The sequence below is a fragment of the Struthio camelus genome, chromosome 11 (assembly GCF_040807025.1).
Source record: "Struthio camelus isolate bStrCam1 chromosome 11, bStrCam1.hap1, whole genome shotgun sequence".
Lineage (NCBI taxonomy): Eukaryota > Metazoa > Chordata > Aves > Struthioniformes > Struthionidae > Struthio > Struthio camelus.
In genome coordinates this window covers 22,070,064-22,090,013 of record NC_090952.1, presented here as the reverse complement: position 1 = coordinate 22,090,013, position 19,950 = coordinate 22,070,064, and the positions used below count along the sequence as shown (strand labels likewise).

Genomic DNA, 19,950 nt, shown 5'->3' with positions numbered 1-19,950 from the left:
GAGAACCGATCACTTCTCCTCTTACACGGCCGAGCGCTTGAGCACAACGCGTTCCCCCGCGAGCAGGTACCGGACACAGCGGGGCCGCTGGCAGGCTCGGAGGGCCGGCTCCAGCAAGGCGGCTCTGCAGGAGCCGGCACGACTCCCACCGGGGAGAGGCACCGAGGGGTGCTGGGGACACCCGCGAACAACTTCGTCGCAGCTCCGACACGGCAACCAGCCTAACCGGCATCAACGTCCAGCCGCGTTGCTGTCGTCTGCCGTTTTCTCCCCAGCCCGCCACCCCGTGCGACCCCCTCCCCAGCGCCCGTCCCTGGACTCTTGCGATTCTCCCTTTCCTATTCAGCTTTCTTGCACTACCGCGACACCGTTTCGATGACTGCCGGGATATAGCAGCGGTTTTGCACAACTCAGTACCGGGCAGCCGAGAGGGGAACAGTTATTCACTTCCCCGGATACAGGAGCTAGGGATTACCAAAAGAAATTACCAGGCAACAGGTTTAAAACAAACAAAAGGAAGCATGCATAATTCAGCTGTGCCACTCGGTGTCACTTCTACAAAGGCCAAACGCAGAAGTGGATTAAAAAAAGAAGTTAGACGAGTTCAGAGAAGGTCCATGGCTATGACAGTGGTCCAGATGCAACACAACCCCAAAAGGCCAATTTTGGGAGCCCCGCTGAGGGAGCAATGCTGTTTGTGTTTCTTCTGTTCTTTGCCTTAGCAAATACTCCCTAAGGGCTGCTGTTGGGGCCACCTTACTGTGCCAGGCAGACCTCAGCTCGGGTCAAACTCGGGGGGGTTCCTGCCTTCCTAGGGAAAAGGTCTGCTCCAGTGTCTGGAGGCTTCACTCTGCACTTTCCAACCTCTCTGGCTGGCAATACCACTCTTACCTCTCTCTTCACAAGCCTGCTCCCTTCTGCATCCCCTACTCCTCCGTTTTCCATGCTTCGTCCTAGCCAGGACGGCTCGTCCTTCTGCGCCTTCTCCTGCGGTTGAGGCGCCCACTCTTGCTTTGCTCCTTTCCGAGGGCTTTGAGCAACCAGAATCCGCACATGCAACTCCCAGCACGTCTAAGGGAAGCCGCTGCTGTCCAGCGCAACGGCTCAGTCAGCTGCAGATGCTCCCAAATAATCCCATTTTAATGGTGAGACTGCACGAAACCCCCTCACCTTCCCCGTGAGCCCCACAGCGGTTACATCCGCCCCCAGGTCACAACGCAGGACGAGCCATTAGGAGTTGGCTTTTCTTGTTTGCTTGGGGGGTGGTTTTTTTTTTTTTTTTTTTTTAAGCAGAATGAGATGTCACATATGACCGATAGCCTGTCGTTGCAGTGTCACAGGGACTTAACGACAGCCCCGTTACTCAACGGCAGTCAGAGGAAAGATAAGGGAATAACAGGAAGGAAAGTATTTATAGCCTGTCAGATCCAGGTCAGGCAAGGAAAGAATCTCTGCCCTCCCAGTTAAAATAGACCCGATGCATTCTCGCCTTCACATGCGCGCACAAAACTGCCAAACAAGGAACAAAACTCACACGGAAACGAGTTGTTCTGGACACAAAAACCCATCTCGGAGTAGGTTGATGTAGGACATTGAAGGCAGAAATTGCACTGAGTAAAGGTTCAAACAAGGTGGTCCACAAAGGGGCTCTAGAAATCTCGCAGCAGGTACGCGCACGCAGCCACGCTCGGCTGCGTATCGGGGCACCCACGCATTTCACCACCACCACCAGAGCTGGCTGGCTGCAGGGTCTCCCCACGTCCGTGCTCAGCCTACAGGACCCACTTTGGCCAGAAACACACATCCTTTAAGCAAGGCAAGAGCTTCACCCCAAAGTACTTATAACCTCCTTTGGACACTTCTGTTAGCCAGGATTCTCTAGTGATGAGACGCTGCAGAGGGACGGCCAAACCATTTCAGTTTGAAGCACCCACGCACAACTTATCTTCCTGCCCTTGCACATGCAAAGCCCATCCACCAGGACAGAAGTGTCCAGCGGTGCCCTTCCCTATCTATTCTCAGAGAAGAGCAATCCATCAGGTTTAGCCATAACCCAGTAAACGCTTTCTCTGGCACACCTACACTCGGTAGTTACAGCAGAATAAATGAGGACACAAACCGGAAGCGCAGCAGCTCTCCCATCGCAGGCAGCAGGGGAACACCTAGCACCAGCTCATCTCAACTGCCTTCATCCATCACCCGGCGCCCCAAGAGGCGCTCCCAACCCGCAGCAGAAGGCTCCAGCACAGACCTCTTGGGGAGCACTGCTCCAGGAGGCTTCCCAGCCGAGCGCACAGCTACATCATCTCACAGCACCGGAGAAATTAAAGACGGATCTTCTTAATCCAATGGAGACTTAAAATAACGTGCAGAAGACAAGGTACCTGAAAATACTAGCAGTAAGGGCACTTGCCTAATTAAATACAACTCTCATTGTAAAACTCCTCACTTGCTGCACCGTCATTAAAAACACTTGCAGATTTTAGACCAGTAGCAATTCATAGGCAGTACAGGCACATATTGGTAACTACAGCTATCTAAAAAAATGATTTATTTCAACGGGGAAACAGCGTAGGCTCCATTTCCATCCCCTTCCAGCTGCTGACCGCCTGGCACAGACAAGATCCTTGGCAAATGAGAAACGCCCCCTTTCAAAAAAATAATAAATAAAAAGAAAATTGTAGAGTAGATTACAAATTGCCTTTCTGTCCTTTCTCAGTCCCATCACACATATAATGAGCTTCACTGGCCCAGGCTCCGGCACCCAAGGGAGCAGACCCTGCGGTCCCTCAGCCAGGCTAAAGCGAGACGGCAGGTTTAACAGAGGCAGCTCGCGATGGGACCACAGAGGTTTTTGGGCTGCTTGGACAGGGATCCGCTGTGGGCTCGGCCGCCCCCGGCGCTGCCCCCGGCAGCCCCGAGAGCCGGGCTCCCACGAAACGCTGCCGCACGGACGCGACACTGCCTCGCGCTGAGCATCCCACCGCGCCGGGCGCTGGGGCGCGCGGGAGCCATCCTGCAAAAACCGGCTAGCAGCAAAAGCAGCAGCAACAAACAGAGCACCAGAGAAACCTGGCTGCAGTTGGTTTCAGTTGTCGGCTGAAACCAAGACAACTTAACAGAACGTGATTAAAATAGTGCCTGTGGTTAGGCAGACCAAACTAATTAATTTGTCTCTCTGACGTCCAAATTCTCAACAGCAGAAGCAGGCTGACACCAAAAAGCACTGTGCAAGATTGGACTTAACAGGCGTTCTCAATTCACTTCATAATCCTGTTAAGAGAAGGAGCAGGGGGAAAAAACAGCCTTCTTGGATCAGGTCAAGCTCTTTGAGAGTTAGGTTTTTGGATTTTCCAACGCGCACAGGAAAAACATTTCTCACTCTTGGTGGTACAAGGGCATTAACAGGCAGCAGGGCTGCTAAAACACCAACGGATACTGCTCGTGCTTTTCTTATTCTTCTTAATCCTCAACCCCAGAGCTTGTTTGCTTTGAAACCCCACCAGAGCAGGTGCCAAAAATGCAAAGTCCTTATCATGTGTCAGCTGCCCAGCAAACCTCAGCCGGCGGCGGGCGGGCGCTGCTGGCATGCCCTGGTCCAGGCTCAGCATCCCAGCTGTCTGCAGGGCCCCATCACAGGCAGCTTGTCAAGCCGCAAGCAAAACCCAGATATGGAAAAGGCACTCTGGAAACAACCACGCTGAGACAGCAAGGCCCAGGATTAACTGCTGCTTAGAGAAAGTCTTGCCAGAATGTAAAAAAGAAAGCCCCAAGCCAGCCCTATTCGCGTACCTAGGGCGGTGGTTATTTAACGGATCCTCTCATAGCAACACCAGGGCTGGCCCAAAGAGCGGGGCAGCTCTTCCTTGCCCCTTCCAGCTCTCCACCCATTTCTGCAGCATCTTAAAGTGTTTTTACAGAGGCACCATGGAGGAAAAAAAAAAAAAAGAAAGAAAAAGAAAGAAAACACACACCTCCAGCCCCAGCCAGTAGCACCGCACAGCTCTTCCTGCTCTTTGCAGAGCTGCCTTCCTTAAACCTCCGCCCACAACAGCGTGGAGCGAGAGAAAGGTTCTCAGAGCAGCGCGGGGCGGCGCGGCGCCTGCCAGGATGCAGGGCGGCAGCAAAGCCCAGCCCGCGGCCCCGGGGCAGCGCTCGCGCCCGGTCAGGCGAAGGCGACTCCGGAAGCGTGCACGGGGCAGGCACACGCTCCCCTTGCACCCGGCCCTCGTGCCCCCGGGAGCCGAGCACGGTTACCGCTTCCCCGACCGAGCAGCAAACACCGCCCGACCTTCCCGAAGCGCAGCGGCGGCGGGGAGCTATCGACGCAGCACCTTGCACACGACGCCCGGCTATCAGCGAGCGGCTGCGAGCCAATCGCCTCTGGCACTGACCGACCGCCAGACATCCTCCCAGCTCGATCGTGCCTGCTTACGGCAGAAAACAGCCTACTTTCTGAACTAGAGGGGAAAAAAAGGGGAAAAAAAGAAAACCCGCGGTGCAGGAGCGGGAGACAGAGCCATTCACTCGCACCGCGCCGCAGCGCCTAAATCTGGCGAGGAATGCTGCTGGAGATTGGACACCAACCGTAACAAAGCACAAAACCCCCGTCGGCTCCCTGGACGAGAACCGGAGTCGAGCGTGACTTGCAAGTGTCCTTTTTAGCCCAAGAGCGGAAATAAGAGCTTCCTCTCTCCTTGTGCATGCTGAAAGAGCGGTGGGAAACAAGAGAGAGGTGATGACTTGCCAAACAAATAACAAAGCTCTAGTAAAACACTTCTGGAAGAATATATAGTAATATTTACTTTGTAAGACTGTCTATAATCAGCCATGGAGAACCTGAAACATGAAGCATGCAAAGCCCCAAAACAGAAGAATAAACCCTAGTTACGGTGTGCTAGATGGCCAGGTCAGCTACTCTTCCACCGATTTACTATCACCTGCTCTCAGCTTGGCTTTCATCCCTCATTTCCCCTTTATTCTCCCCCCCCCCCCCCCCCATCTGAAGTAGCTCATCCAGAGATTACAACAAACCCATTACGGCACGTCAGGGCTCTCTGCAGCGACCAAGGAAGCCACCCCAGTTACGTGTGCTAGCCAGACGTCGCGCCAGCCGCCTGGTCCCACCGTTTCCACTCCTCCTTCCTCCGAGCGCTCGCGGACAGCAGCATCACAAAGCCACGCAGGCAACTGGAAGGCCTAACATCAACGTTTCTTGGATTTTTTCAAGTGCCAAAAAGGGAACACGTTTTACGATACAGATGCCTGCTTTTATGACAAAAGCTCCTTCGTTTGCTCTGCAGTCAAAAGCTGTTATTTTGACAACTGCACTTCATGCGCCATCATTCTACAAATGACTCTCCGGGTTGCTAACAAATGGCAAAGTCTTAATAATAGTTCTCAGCAGAGACTTAAGAGGTGATTTAGGGACTAACTGCCATTCCTTTGTGAAAAGGATAAAATATGCAGATTAGCATGGAGAGAATTTAGACTTTTTCCCTACCTCCTTTCCTCAAAAATTTAAATTCTGATAGCAAAACAGAAAATATTACTTGGATACAATTCAAGCGACTGTCTCACTGCCTGGCAGAGTTTTATGAAGCCCGTACTGCACAGCACAGCGGCGACAAGACTCGGCTCTCCCTTCCCCGGCTGCCCTCTGCAGCTTCCTCTGCCTGCCTGCGACTCCCCAAAAAACCCCACTTCCCGCAAGGTGCGTGGTGGTTTCGAGCATTAAAGCTTTAGATTTGAATATTGCAAAAAGCCTCTGGATTTTCACGAGCAGACCACGCCAGGTGAGGTTGTGTAACGCGCCAGCTGTCGAAACGATGCCTGATCCTCCCTCGGGGCTCTGCTCCGGGAAGCACCTGGGAAGCTCCGCGTGGAGGGGACACAGAAGCACCCTGTCCTGAGTAGGGCTTGCCAGCAGCGGCGTGCCAGGGTGCCCGATGGCCCTGCTGGTGCCCGGCACGGTCCAGATGAGACAGCCTAAGCCACCGTCAGCCAGTCCCCGCTCCCATGTGGGGCCAGGCCGGTTCAGCAAGCCGAACGGGTTCACGGCAGGGGACGCTCAAACATCCGTGCCGGGGAGAAGATGGGAACAACACAGCTATAGTGGAGGGCAGGATGGAGCAGCTCCAGGGGTATCGCATTCAGTTGTCAAGTGACAGCACCATCCAGCGTGAAGAGCTGAAGATTTCTGTGTGCGACATCCGCAGCTTCATGTTGTTACCAGAGCCTGGACCCTGGTCCTGTGCATTAGGAGCAGGTGAAAGCTGCATCGCCACCTCCGTTGGCCACCTTGCAGCAAAGCCCACGTCCAGGCTGGGCAAGTCATCTGCTGTCCACCTGTGTGGGGTTTTGCTACAGATATAGGCAACCTGATCTTATAGTAATAAGGTACTAGGAAGGCTAAAAATATGTGCCAATGACAGAAGGGAACACAGAAGGTCAGCTATAAAACGAGAACCATCATTTAAGCTGTGCACACCTCGCTCTGCACTGCTGCGTGATGACCCTACGGTACAAAAGCAGAGGCTGCTGGAGGAACCAAACAGACATGAGCCAAAAGCTGAGGACAAATTTCTGCTGTTTTACCAGATAGTGATCCTAGCATTTATCCCACCTCCTAAACTTTCAAATTCAGGGTCTTACTCTGTTCTCCCAGACAGACCAACTAAGCTAAAAGCTGGTCAGCCTTTCAGCATGGGATCCAAACCAGATGTGAGCTAAAGGGATTCACTGGAAAGACAACAGCCAACGCATCAAATACAAAACACTTAAAAGCGCTTAACAGATGTGGCCAGTGAAGCCTGTTCTACCAGGAACGTCGTTCTGAGTTGGCAGCTCACCATCTACCCTCACTTACAGTCCCTCAGGCAGGAGCTGTACGTGAAAACTGCCCTGGTCGATACCAGGCTGTTCTGCCGAATTTGGCGCAGATTCAAGTGTGTATGCATTTGACAGTGCAAAAGCGTTACTGCTGCAGTATGTCCCTCCTTCTATCATGAAGCTGCTCAGAAAAAGAACATATATTTAAATATTCACCCACCTATCTACTTAGAACAGTTATTTTAACAGAGAATTGATACCTTTGTACAAGGCCCTTTTTTTTTTTTTTTTGCCATAAGCAGCCGTTCTGAAATGAAGGCATTAGGGATAATAGCTATTTTTGTACGTTGTCCAAATTAAAAAAGCCCATATATACACATCAATAAGCCCATGAAAGATCAGTTGGGGCTTGGCATTTTGCTAGATGGTAAATCTTTCTGCAATCACTTAAGAACAAGTACTGTTTGAAGGTGATGGACCAGGACATGGCTGGAATTAAAAGTGTCAGTATATGCAACTAATTACCAAACAGCATTTAAGACTTCAAGCAATTGGAGCCTTAAGCGGCGATAGATGATTTAAGTTTTCCGTCCCCAGCACTTCCGAGATTCTTAGCCTGAATTTGGGCAAGCTTCACTTTGCACCTCACTTTCCCTCTCCATCTGTGTAACTCCTACCACTGGTCTATCTTTGCACCGCCCGACCTACTTAAATCCCGACTACTCAAGTGGCAGACTGGTTCAGACATGAGCTGGGAATGTGTTTTGCCCAGGTACAACAACTCCCAAGTGCCTGCCGGAGACCCCCCTTCTTCACTCGGTCTCCCAAACTTCTGGGGAACCATTGCAGAACCATGATGTGCAGAACCCACTTGGCACATGATAGAAGTTACCTAGCAAACCTCTGTAAAAATTAGCAAGCCCTGGTAAAAATTAATGGAGTAGGCAGATTTCAACATTAAAGATAAACTTCTGCTCTGCAGATCAGGTAGGTTGCCTACACAGCGAGGCTCGCTTTCGGAAGGATCCTGCACGAGCCACTGTAATAAGAAATAGACTATTCTTAACATATCTGTGCAAAACATTGCTTAATAGTGTCCCCCATACAGCAAACAAGTGTCTTTGCCACCTACTGTCCCTGTTTTCAGAAAAAGTAGTGGCAGAAAAATAAAAATTCTTTTTGATTTACTAGTTTTTTAGAAGGCATCTAAACCAAAAACAACTAATCAAAAGAAACTCATTTCATGCTTGCTTTAGATACTATCTTCAAGCCACAAAGTAAATACAAGTCAGTCATAGAAAAGTTTCTAATAAAAACCACAGGTTTTTAAAGAAAAACATCATCTGCTAAAACTGGAGATAATTATACTGCACAAGTACAAAGCTCAACTATTCGACTGAAATCATGGCTTATATTTAATATGTGTAGAAGAAAGACTAAATCACTTTGCTTGGCTTAGACCTCATGAATAGTTTAAAATTTGATCACTCCTGTATTGTTCCATTTATCATACAAGTAGCAGAAAAGACAACCTGATTTACAAAAAAGCCTACAAATATAAAAACACATCACAGAGCAGCCTATTCTGCTCACTGTAACTTTTCTGCAAGAGAGCCAAGGACAAGATTTAAAATTTTAAAAAGCCTCCGCTAATTAAAAATAACCCCCCAAACTGTCAAACTTTTGACTCTCAGAGTCAATCAGCACACCTACTTCATTGCCTGCTCAGTCTTATCACCCAACCAATACATTTTTAATTACAGCTTTTCTTGCCAATTTTTATATTACTTTTTGTACACAATCATTTCTATGCAAGTACATGCAATGCTTTGACAAAACTCTTAATAATTTAGCAACTAAGCAGGCTATGCTTACCCACACGGACCACATTTTAGGCAGATCTCCTGATTATAGGGAGAACTCCATAGATCCAAACCAATCACACTACTGTCCCTCACATCTGAGGGCAAGGGTTGACGACATGCACGGTTCTCGAGGCAGGGGAGAAACAAAAGCAAAACAAAAAAAGCCTTTCTGTTTAAAACAGTAAGAGCCTATAGGTCCAAAAGAAAAACAGCTGAAGCTGAGTAAAGCTCAGAGTGTGGCTTGCAATGGAGGACATGCAACTAAAACACCTTCGAGAAGGAGGAGCCTTTCAGTTAGGGGAGCAGGGATACGTCCAAGTTTTCCACTGGAGGGGATTTTTGCTGGTCGTTTCTAACTGGAAGAGTGAAGTTCAGTGCCCTAGGAAAACAAAGGTTAAATTTTAAACAAATATCCTTTCTCCTATATTCAGGCTGAAGTTCTTACGGGTATTTCCATCAGAAAGAAATGCAGTAATGATACCAAGTACTAGTAGCACTGTGCAAACCAGCTTTCAGAGTGGAAACATGTGTGGGAAGGACAGCAGAAATAATAGCAGATTAACCATCCAAACCACCATAGTAAGCAGAACAATAAGTAGCAAAAAAACAAGGTATAGAAGAAGGACTAATATTTCTTTACCCAGAGTGAGGATAACAGTTAACAGTTATTATACCTCAGGAGTGCTGTACTAAGAAAACCGAGCTCCCTCTGCAAGTGCCTGTTGGGGTGATCCCAGATGGCTGTTGCCAGCGCTACGGGCTTCAGTCATCCCTTTCACACTGGGGACGACATGGGGCCCATGAGGATTTAGCAGAACTTCATCTACCCATCTTCGCAGTTGGTTTTCATAACCAAGCAGACCAGCACCACCGTCCTCTCTACGGCCAAGGGTGTCACCTGGAAGGGACCTTGAAGACTCCAGGCTCTTCTCCAAAGGATGCTCATTGTCTCCCTCGCCCATGATGTCCTGTGCTCTGAGCTTTTGATATAGCCCACTTTTGTGAACTTAAGAGCGAGGCGAGCGGCCCCGGCACGGACGGGTCTCCGAATCCTGTCGGCGCTCTACCCTCAAGGGCATGCTGCCTCCTGGCATGCACTTGCAGAAAAGTTGTCCTTATCTTCAGAAAGGACGATGGGCCAGAAAATACCAAAGCCGGAATAGGCTGAGTTTCCTGGAAGAGCTGACTCACCAAATAAAGCTACCGATAAAAGGGCAGAGTAACAGATGGGTGGGGGGAACAGGGGAAAGGAGTACTGAAAGTTTTAAGAAGGGTGCAGGGCGTAACATAATAATTCTGATTATTATGTTACAGAAGGGATCAGCCCTTTCTTGGGCCCAGGGAACAAAGCTCAGCAGTTAGGAAATAACACGCGTACAGGTGACAACATCCTCCACAGACACATTGCAGACTCCACTGCAATCTGAGGACAGACCCACTTCCCCTTCCTAGGGACCAGGCGGCTTTGGCTCTGCTGTCTGATGGCCCCAGTGATAAGTGCAGTAGAAGAGGAAGTGAACCATGCCAAAAAGCCTGGAAATGGAGCACTCAAGGCTTTGATCAATCTGCTGCAAGCGGAGTCAGATGCAGTCAGTGACCCTCATTTCTCCTAACGAGAGTCCCTGGCTGAGTATCATGTTACCTTAATGCAAACCAGAAAACCTGCCCCCTCTCCCCTCAAATGAGGGTACTTAATCTCCTCCTGGGCTAAAGAAATCTGTTCATGAGCACACACTGGGAAAAGCAAGACAGAAAAGGAGATTGAAGGAAACTCCTTTCTGCCTCTCCGGCCCTTTGAAAGCAGATCAGGATGGAGGCAGTGGAGCAGGGGACATTGCACTGACACAGCACATAAACCTGCCTGCTCAGCTCACGCACAAAGAGGTGGTTGTTCAGATGAATCCAACGGCAGTCTTCAAGATGCTAACAGGAAAGAAATCCCTCTTATGCAGGAGAAGGGCCAGGACTGTGGGGACAACCAGCAGTGGGGACAACAAGGTCGATGCTTGAACAAGGTGAAGCACGTGGGGCCAAAACTCCCCCCAGGCCCATCTTCCTTTTCACTTCTTCGGCCCCAGAGCAGGACTGCGGACATTGCCCTGGAGGATTCTTGCAGCCAGCACAGAGAGGGAAAGGACTTTTTGTTGACACAGTACGTCCTGCACTATTGCAAACCAGGTGGTCACAGATCAGGACTTTAAGTATCATAGCAAAAAGGAAGGGGAAAACTGGAGATTTTCTTCAAAGCTTGGACTGTCCAGAGGATGCAGGGTGGAGAGGAGGGAGAGAAGCCTGCCAAGATCCTGAGGATGCAAAGCTAGTAGTAGCAATGACCGAGTTACTGGCTATTATCAATCACTCATTTTCCCTAAAACTGTTCTATTATCAACAAAAAAATGCATTATTAGACAAATTCAGTACCCGCTCTTGTCCATTTCTTGCACCTTGGTGAATTTCACCGCTGACAGGAATCACTCTGAACTAGTGATTGGGGCACTGGTAGGAGGAGCTCAGCACATCACGTGCTGTTCACCAGTACATCAACTTACTGCATTCGCTGCACACATGATGCTCCGGATACCATTATAAACAAGGTCTTCAAGCACTGCCAAATCAAAGATATTGGAGAGCTTCTCCATCCATATCCTAGTCTCCTGCCAAAAACTGTCATTCAGGGAAAGACTCATCCATGCTTTTTAGACCTTGAAGATACAGGGGGGCAAAGACCCTTTTATGGGAAAGGGCAGAAGACTGAAGACCGCAGACCAATAACCAGGCACCCTGCAGAACCCAAGCGCTTGAAACAGCATCGGTGCTCTCGGCCCCTTAGCCAAGTAGTCAAACGTCGCCAGCTTTTAACTAAACTCCCTCTTTCTCCGAAACCTGGTATTTTAATTCTTCGAAAAAGCAGGGAGGTGAGAGCAGTAAATTGTTTCGTGTTCCTGTATTTGACATCCCAAGGGAAACAAAGCAACACCTCCACAGTGATGAAAAAGCCTAAGGAGGTTTTTCAGGTGCTTTTTTTCCTCCTTCCTCTTAAAGGACATCTGTCCAGAAATCACATAACCCTGCATCTTCCCAGCAAATATGCCACATAGTCCATAATTACAGTGTCAACTCAGAAGCATTTTGCAGAAAGCCAGGATCATACGTGATGTAGAAAGTCAAACACAAACCAAAGCCAGCAGATATCGATTGGGACAGCATTACTTAATTGCCATTATTTTATGGAAAATATGCCGCTCCTGTTCAAACAGAACCATTACCCTTTGGAAGTTAGGAAAAAAAATCTCAACCCTTTTCCCCACTCTGTTGGCAGCCAGGATTATGCAACCATAGCTCATATTGAAATGCAAGCAGCATTTTTTTTGGCAGGGCAGAATAAAGTTTGACCAGCATGCTGCCAACATATCAAATTCGGTATCCTAGGAACACTTAGGAGTCAAGAACTACAGCAGGACCTTGAACAACAGCCCAAACATTTTACAGAGGTCACAAAGAAAACACAGCGAGGTTGTCCCCCTCACCAAAGCCTTCGTCCCCCCTCCTCTTCCCCCACTCCAGCTGTGCCCTGAGACCAGCAGCTTGCTCAAGGCATGCAGAGCCAGTTGCCCCAAAGTTAGTGCAAGAGGGGGAAAAAAAAAGTTTGTAATTATCAACACCTGCATCAGCCTGAGGAGCTATAATTTGTTGGTTTTCTTTGAAAACCTGAACTCTTTAGTTTAGAGAGGCAAACAAAGAAAATCCAGGATCCCCAACCTGCAGGCCAGCCACAGAGACCAGTAAATGCCAACAGTGTGAGGTGCACGTGGAGAGACTTTTGTTTCCACCCCGAAACGCCGGGGTAGGTGCAGGTCGGGGAGCAGAGCCCTGCGGTGGCGGCAGCAGCCGGCTCACGCGGTCGTGAGACCGCTGCTCTGCTACTGCGTTTCTCCTCTTCGCTTCCCAAGGAAGTGGTTGGGTTTTTCCCCTCCGCCCAACAAATACTGAAGTGGAGAGGACTAGAAAGCTAAAGATTTCAACGCTGTTCAACCCAACCCCGCGTGCGCACCGCGGGGCAGGCCCTCAAGCCCTGTGCAATGGGTACGGCCAAGTCTTCGGTCCCAGCCTCCCTAGCAAGAGCCACCAGGAAGCTCCAGCTTCTCAGTCACAGTGGTTCATATTAAATGTTTCCCCTTTTATTTTCCAAAGCTGCGGTTTTCTAACCCTTCCCTTGCTGTACTGCATGCAGAGAAACAGTTTCACAGAAGTAACAGGGGAAAAAAGGGTGGGAGAGGCTGAGAAATCATCTCACTTAGTCCTTGCTCCAAGGCAGACTCAGCCCAACGGGCCCCTCTGAGTATTTTATTTTCCAGGTAATGGTAGTAACCAACAGATTTATTCTTCGGGTCACAAATTCAGTTATATTAGGAGACTGTAATTAGCCCAGTCAGGAGAGAAAGCCCTCAACATGGGGCCCATAACTGTTTATCTTCAGGAAATCCTTTTGGCTCAAGTTCCCGTCAGGCTGGGCAACATAGCCGCAAAGTAAATCCAGTTTAAAAAAAAAAAAAAAAAAAATCACATCGCTCCATCCGCACCGCCAGCATCTGACAGAGCAAAGGGACTGAGGAAAACCAGCTGCAGGACGGCGGCATCTCGCACCAGGAGCCCGGAAAACCCCGGGCAGCAGGGGCGCAGGGCGGCCGCAGGCCTCCGCACGCCCGCCAGCGCGGCTCGCCCCGGCCAGGCGTCTCCCCCTCCGGAGGTCCCGCAGGCGGGAGAACGGCGCGCCGTCCCGAGCGCGGCGCCGCCGCCGCCAGCCGCGGTGACTCAGCCCCGCTCCCAGCCCTGCCATTGCCACCCCACCCACCCCAAAAGCCTGTTTCTCCAGAAAGGGAATAAAGAGAGAAGGGCGTTTCTGCGCTCCGGGCCACCGAGGCGAGTTTCTTGACAGGAGATTTCCTCCCTCGGCGCTTCTGAACTTCTCACATCTGAACGGCAACTGGAAAGCCCCGCTGCCACCCGTCCAGCCGCGCGGGAGCGGACCGCCTCGTGGGAAGCGCCGAAAACGACCTGTTCCACAGGATTACCTTGGGCAACAGAGGCAGGACGTGGCTCTGGGCACCGCAGCCCACCCAGCACGCTCCCTCCCCGAGCAGACGCTTACGGGCGGAGGGTGAGCGGCAAGGAAGGAAGACCAAGAAATCCAACGCAACTCGGAACGACCACGGCCCGTGAAGCGGAGCCGTCCGCAAGGAGCCGCGAAACCACGAGGGCACGTTCAGCTGGCCTTTGTCAGCCCCGCGGGAGCGGGCCCGCCGCCGACGGAAGGGGCACGGCGCAGCCAGGGCCACCCCAAGGAACCCGCTGGCATCAACGGAGTGACACGGCCAGGTCCAGCCGCCAGGCCAGGCTGCAGCATGCTGCATCGCTGCTTATCGTGCCAAGCGGCAGCAGTTTTGCTTCGCTCTAACGCTGCGGAGGGATTATTGATGATAACAGATTGCAGGGCTGCTCATAAAGTGGATTTTTTTTTCTTTCTCCATTTAGTTTCCCAGCAGTGTTTCCCCTCCCCCTCCTTTTTTTCCTTAAGCCATTTGAGAGTCAGGCAATAGAGCACAATTTCATCGTAGTCTAGTAATATTTTCAGAGGTAACAAAATTAAGCATCTTGGAGAGCAAAACCAACAAAATGCCTTAAACTGTGTGGTCTTGTCTATTGTCCATCTTACCCAGCTTTTACGTATCCTGTCTTGCACGAGAAAAATAGCATACCACCGTTTCGCAAATCACAATGTTTCAGATATGTTATATCTACCAGGTAAGCACTGCCTTTGTTTTCCACTTTGCCGTAGTTTTATAATAAAAGTCTTTTTAAGGGTACACAGTACACTTTCAAGTAGGCCAGATACAAAGCCTGCTTGCCAATCCTTTCAAGGCACAAGACTAGAAGTTATCAGCCCTTCTGCACGCACCGCTCAGAGCAGGACTGAGGGCAGATCAGGGGCCCTTTCACTTATGAATCCTGCAAAATTCAGCTGAAGCCACGGAGGGAAACGCATGCAATGCAGCATTACTCATTTAATGCTACAAGAGTGGCAGAACAGGAATCTTGCTCAAGTTGTGAACAGAAATAACGAGCCTGATTTCATCCTCACATACCCTACTGCACTAGCTGCTTACCCTTGATTTCAGCTGGAGGAGGGGGGGGGGGAGGGAAGTCCTTTACAAACAGCCATATCAAAGGTAAGTGCATTAGCCTTTCATTAAGGAGAACAGTACAAATGTCTCTGGACTACAAATACTATCAGTTACAGCTGAATGTCAAACGTGGGCATGCTTTTAGACTAAATTGGCTTAGGTGAAAGTTCCATCTCCGACAAGATCGATAAAGTTAAAAAGAGCCACACACTGCAGTCAGTCCACAAGATGCAACAGGCGCCCAAAAAAACGACAGCCAAACTTACTGCAAGTCACACGCTTCTGAAATTACATAACGAGCTAAAAAAGCTGCTTCTAGAGTATCGGTTCTGAAAAGCATCTGTGCTTCCCCAGCAGAAAGTACCCACGCGAGAGCACGGCTGGACGAGACCGCCGACGCGACGCCGGCCAGCCGCTGCCCGAAGCTTCTGCCTTCCCGCCCTCTCCCCCGTGCAAGGCCAGGAAGGGTTTCACGCCTCGCCGGGTTGCTCTCCCCCAGCTTACTCCCCTTTCCTGGCTCACCGCAGGAGCTCAGGAGCAACAGCGCTGGCCACAGCAAAGCGAAAGCAAGCGCAACGGCGCCGGTCCGCCGCCGGGCGAGCTCCGCGCCGCAGCACCCCTCGGCGGGGCACCTCGCCTAGGCGAGGAAAGAGCCCACCAGCCCGCCGCCGCCACGCAGGAGCCACGCGAGCGAGCGCCGGGGCCCAAAAGCACCTGCCTTTAGAAGGGGGAAAGTTCGACAGCTCGCCCAGGCTGCAGGCGAGCCCCAGCGCAAGCTTTCACACGCATGGCTCAACTCAGACACCACCACCACCGCTCACCTACTAGCTTTTGCACTGCAAAAAAAAGGCAACAACAACAAAGCAGCCTTATTTGTAGGGCTATACTTTACGCCCTTTTTATACATACTCTGTCACTGACAAAAAGGAGTAGTGCCCAAAGGAAAAGAGGAATTGTTTCATAATTAAGTCTTGACTCTTGAAGACCCACAGCTCAACCCGACATGCACACATATCTGCCCGCAGCTGTCAGTACTCAGCGCTGGAGCGGGCAGGGTACTACAGCCCCACACCCCTAACGCTGTTAAGCCTTTCTAATTTAGTCATTGTGAATTGTCTCAGCCTCTTGGGTTCTCGATTACCAATTTTGAAAGGTAAAAAAAAAAAGCACTTGCCACTTACTAGGGTATTAACAGATCTTATGAAGTCACTGGCAGGCTTCTGACTTCCTTCTTCTCCCCTTTTTTCTTTTTCTGGAGCATCAGCCTGAAGCACAGCTGCCCCCGGAAGCAACCCGCCAGCCGACCCACCTCCCTTTGCAGGCGGCGAGCGCAAGCCGGAGTTACCGGCACAGACTTAACCGCGCTGCTTCTGCGATTGCTCCTCGCAGAGCTGCTCTTTGAAGAGGTGGCACAGATGAAGCATGGGATGAAGAACGCTTAGGTACACGGCCCTTCTCAAGCGTTAAGGATGTTAGATGTAGATTCCAGCAAACCGTATCTAAAAGCATTGCAAAGTACTTTAAAACCGAGTGTCTCATTCGGGCAAGCGGCAGCGCCTTTCTGGAGACGCGGTATCTTACTTAGCAACCCACCCAAAACGGAGCAAAACTCCATGTATTAAACGGCAAAACCCGGCCCGCTCCGCAGCGTTACAAGACAGAATAAAATAAAGGAGCACAACACATTTGGAAAGCTAACGTATTGCTACTGCGGCAGCTTTATACGCAGGGCGGTCTAGGAAAGATTTTTTAATGCATATTGACTTTTTCCTCCTTTTGACCAGAAAGCAAGCCACTTTTAGCAAAGTTTTTAACAAGGCCGTTAAAAGGACTGCATGCAGCGTGCGAGCAGCAACGCTTGCGCCGTGCAGTTGGGCTGGCTTCTTCAACCCAAGCCTTCCACAGAGCCGCACTGCTACCCGCCCTTCACTCGGCAGCCAAATCCAAACGCGCTCCAGACCCGGAGACCGGAGCTGAACTGCCTGGCGGAGCTGGGCGCACGCCTCCAGCCGCGTTACCTGCGGCGTCGCGGCTCCGGCGCCGCCCGCCCGGGCTGCGCAGGGCTCGCGAGCGGATCGGATCCCGGCGGCGCTCGCCGTGCCGGACGCGTTCGCTACGAAGGAGGCGGCACAACCCAAAAGCGCAGGAGACGTGCCCCTGCGCCCTGCTAGGTGGGAACAGCCAAAAGCTGCACGGGACTCCAGCTTCAACACGGCGCGTGAACCTCTCTGCACGCGGGTGCCGCAGACTGCAGTACGTTGCATGGCAGCATATGTAATTTATTTTTGTTTGTTTTTAAACTGAAGTCCATTCCCACATACCAATGTTCTACCTTCCACTTGAAGGAAGCAGGATAAATTTAACATGCTGAGACTTTTTTTTTTAAATCAGAAACTCGCGCATCTGCATACTTCTGTTGGTTAGCACGTTCACGGTTTGCCTGGAAGAGAGGAGACGTGAACTGCAGTTAACTTAGCTTTTTGGATTGCACTGAAGACTCCTCCCAATTTTTCCAACATACAGAAAATAAAGACGGGACAAAAACCGTTCCTTGAAGTTACCCTCAGAAAAATCTCAGGATATTCATCTTCCTCCCCCCCAGGCCTCCCAAGACTGCTAACGAAGCCTGCAATGATTTCTGAAGTGCTGCTGCGAGGTCCCTGAAGCACAGGGTGGCACCGCTTGTCCTTTCACCCACACCAAACAGCTATTTCCAGTCCTGTGGTGGTTTGCTGGACAAGGGCTGCGGTCTGATGCGGAGGGAGCCCTCCAAGCCGCTTTGTTCCCTATGTATTTAGTCAATGCTCTGAAGCCCCCTGCAATTCAACCTGCAGTTGAAGTAACACCAGCAGATTCACACCCACCACCTAACGCTTTCTCGCACAGCGCTGGCTGCGGGTCACCTTCACCCCAGCGCTTCCACCGCTCTGGGGCGAGCCCTACCACGTGGGAGGAAAAGCGCTGCAGGAAAAACCACCAGCTCTTCTGACGATTTTAAGTCCTGCGCAAACCAGCAAGCAATGAAACAACAGCACAGCACCTTCCTCGAGCCGCAACAGGAGCTCGGGAACAGGCAGCACGTAGATCACTGAACTGCTGCACCAGAACCAGACTGACCAAAAGCCCTGGCAATTAACCACTGGCAAAGTATCACTTTCCAGCTAGGAAAGGGTGATTATAATTCAGGTAATAATAGCTCTTTGCACAAGTCTGAGGTCAAACTTGTCGCAAAATAGTGAAATCAAGTGCTTATTAATTCAGCCAAACAGTAGTAAACAAACTGGTAGGAAGATAATTCAAAGTAATTCAGCAAACTGCATGGCAATGGTTACAAAGGCAGCAGCTGCGCTTCGCTGTATTAGTAGAGCCATCCTGCAGCAAGCGGTGCAAAGGATCACAGGGAGAGCAAAACTACAGTAGTGAGCATGTTATTGCCAGAAGTGGCTTATAATCACCAACAACACAAACAGCAGTGTCCTTATTACGTATTTCCAATCAGGCACATTCTCACCGGCACTGTCCCTAAAGGCAAGGTGCAGCCTGAACGGAACATGCTTCAAATCTTGCTGTTCCTAAAATGCTCATTTGCATTTCTGTTAATAAGCACTGAGTATGTGGATGAGGCTTCTGAGTATCAGTTATTAATTACCAGCTGGAACAAAATAGTTATGCCCCAGCACCTTCCAAGGTAGTTGTGAGCAGCCCTGCCAGAGGTGTTGTTCCTCAAGAGTTAGGGAATCCTGCAAATCCGTGAGCAAACAAAGGAAAATAAAAACTATAAACACTGAATCTCAGTATCCCTTGGCAATTAAAATTAAGAAAAAAAATAAAAAGCAAAACAAAAAACTGTCTACTTGCAAGAGATAAGGGAACTAGAGAGAGGGGCAGAGGTTACGAGAGATGAGAAGCACTGCTCTCCTAGCTCTTGTGTAATAGTATTAATCATTTCTAGAGCTCAAAGCCCAAATCTCTGGATCTAAGTACACTGACTGGGAAAAGAACAAACAGGTAAAGTCCACAAAAAATTTGTTTCTTTCAGTAAGCTACAGCACTAGCAAAACTTGTAGGCAAAGCCAGCCCACCACTCCCAACACTAGATCCCAGTGAGCACAAAGATATTTCTGAGATGATGTACAATGAGAAGCAGATTTCAGTCTGAACTTACATATAAGATCATCTCAGCCTGTTTCAGCACACTGCAAGAGTTGCAACCTGCTCCCTACCTTAATGCCTGCTGCCCAGGAGCAGAAGTAGGCAGGAGAGCCTTGTCAAATACCTCCCCATGGAAGGTCACCAAAGCAAAACCCAATTACTGAGAATAGTGCAGGACACAAACTCAGTGGCTCACTTAGTGCTCAGCACCCATTTTCTGAATATACTTTAATTAAAGATAGGAAACTCCCTTAAAAAAAAAACCCTGAGAAAACATTTCCTGAGAAAAGCAGATGGCTTGACAGTGTACTCAATCACCTCGCTTCTAAGTTTCTTGGAAGATCAGAAAATTCACACTGTCCTAGACAACCCAGTCAGGCTGAACAGCTACATGACTTCCTTATCTCCATAACCCTTTAGCCACCAAGATGTTGAGAACTTCCCAGGACTTTCCAGGTTCTCTCTTCCCCCTCAGGGCTTGTTTGTGCCGGTCTTGGCTGTCCACATAAGAGGGAAAGAATAGGACAACTGAAATCCCCAGCCTCTCCCCCGCACTTGGCCATCCTTGTGTTTTCTAAGCAAGGATAACAGTGGATTAAAGTTCCTCAACTCCACATGGAGCCCTACAACACTAAGAGGAATTAAAAGCCAGAGGTAGTTTTCCAAATTATGCACGTCTGCAGGTAAGAGATCTTCTCTCGTTACCCACATTCGGATATGTACGCTGTGAGCCAACTTTCATTGCTAAAAACGTGGTCACTGGGGTAACAACAACTTGTTTCAGCGAGAAGGTTCTTCCTGGCTGAGACTCTAGTAACGTTCTCAACTAGTCAGCTTGGCTTTTTCTTAAGCAAACATTTTTAAAATCTCTCAAACAGAGCCGTTATAAATGGCTACATGTAGAAGGTAGCAGTTTTAAT

General features: G+C 49.9%; 1 protein-coding gene across 12 annotated transcripts in view; it reads right to left on the bottom strand.

The window, feature by feature from the left end:
* Nucleotides 1-19,950, bottom strand: part of ATP11C (ATPase phospholipid transporting 11C) — a 76,804-nt gene that overhangs the window by 48,168 nt on the left and 8,686 nt on the right. For 4 of the 12 annotated variants that reach the window (XM_068956499.1, XM_068956498.1, XM_068956501.1 and 1 more), the window contains exon 1: nucleotides 892-1,036. The exons of 1 other annotated variant lie outside the window; for it this stretch is intronic. In XM_068956499.1, coding sequence (XP_068812600.1) covers nucleotides 892-945 — 54 coding nt within the window. In that variant the 5' untranslated portion in view covers nucleotides 946-1,036. Of the gene's footprint in view, nucleotides 1-891; nucleotides 1,042-8,706; nucleotides 8,932-19,950 lie in introns of those variants that run through there. 7 more of the 12 variants (XR_011143365.1, XM_068956495.1, XM_068956492.1 and 4 more) reach the window with 7 other exon arrangements.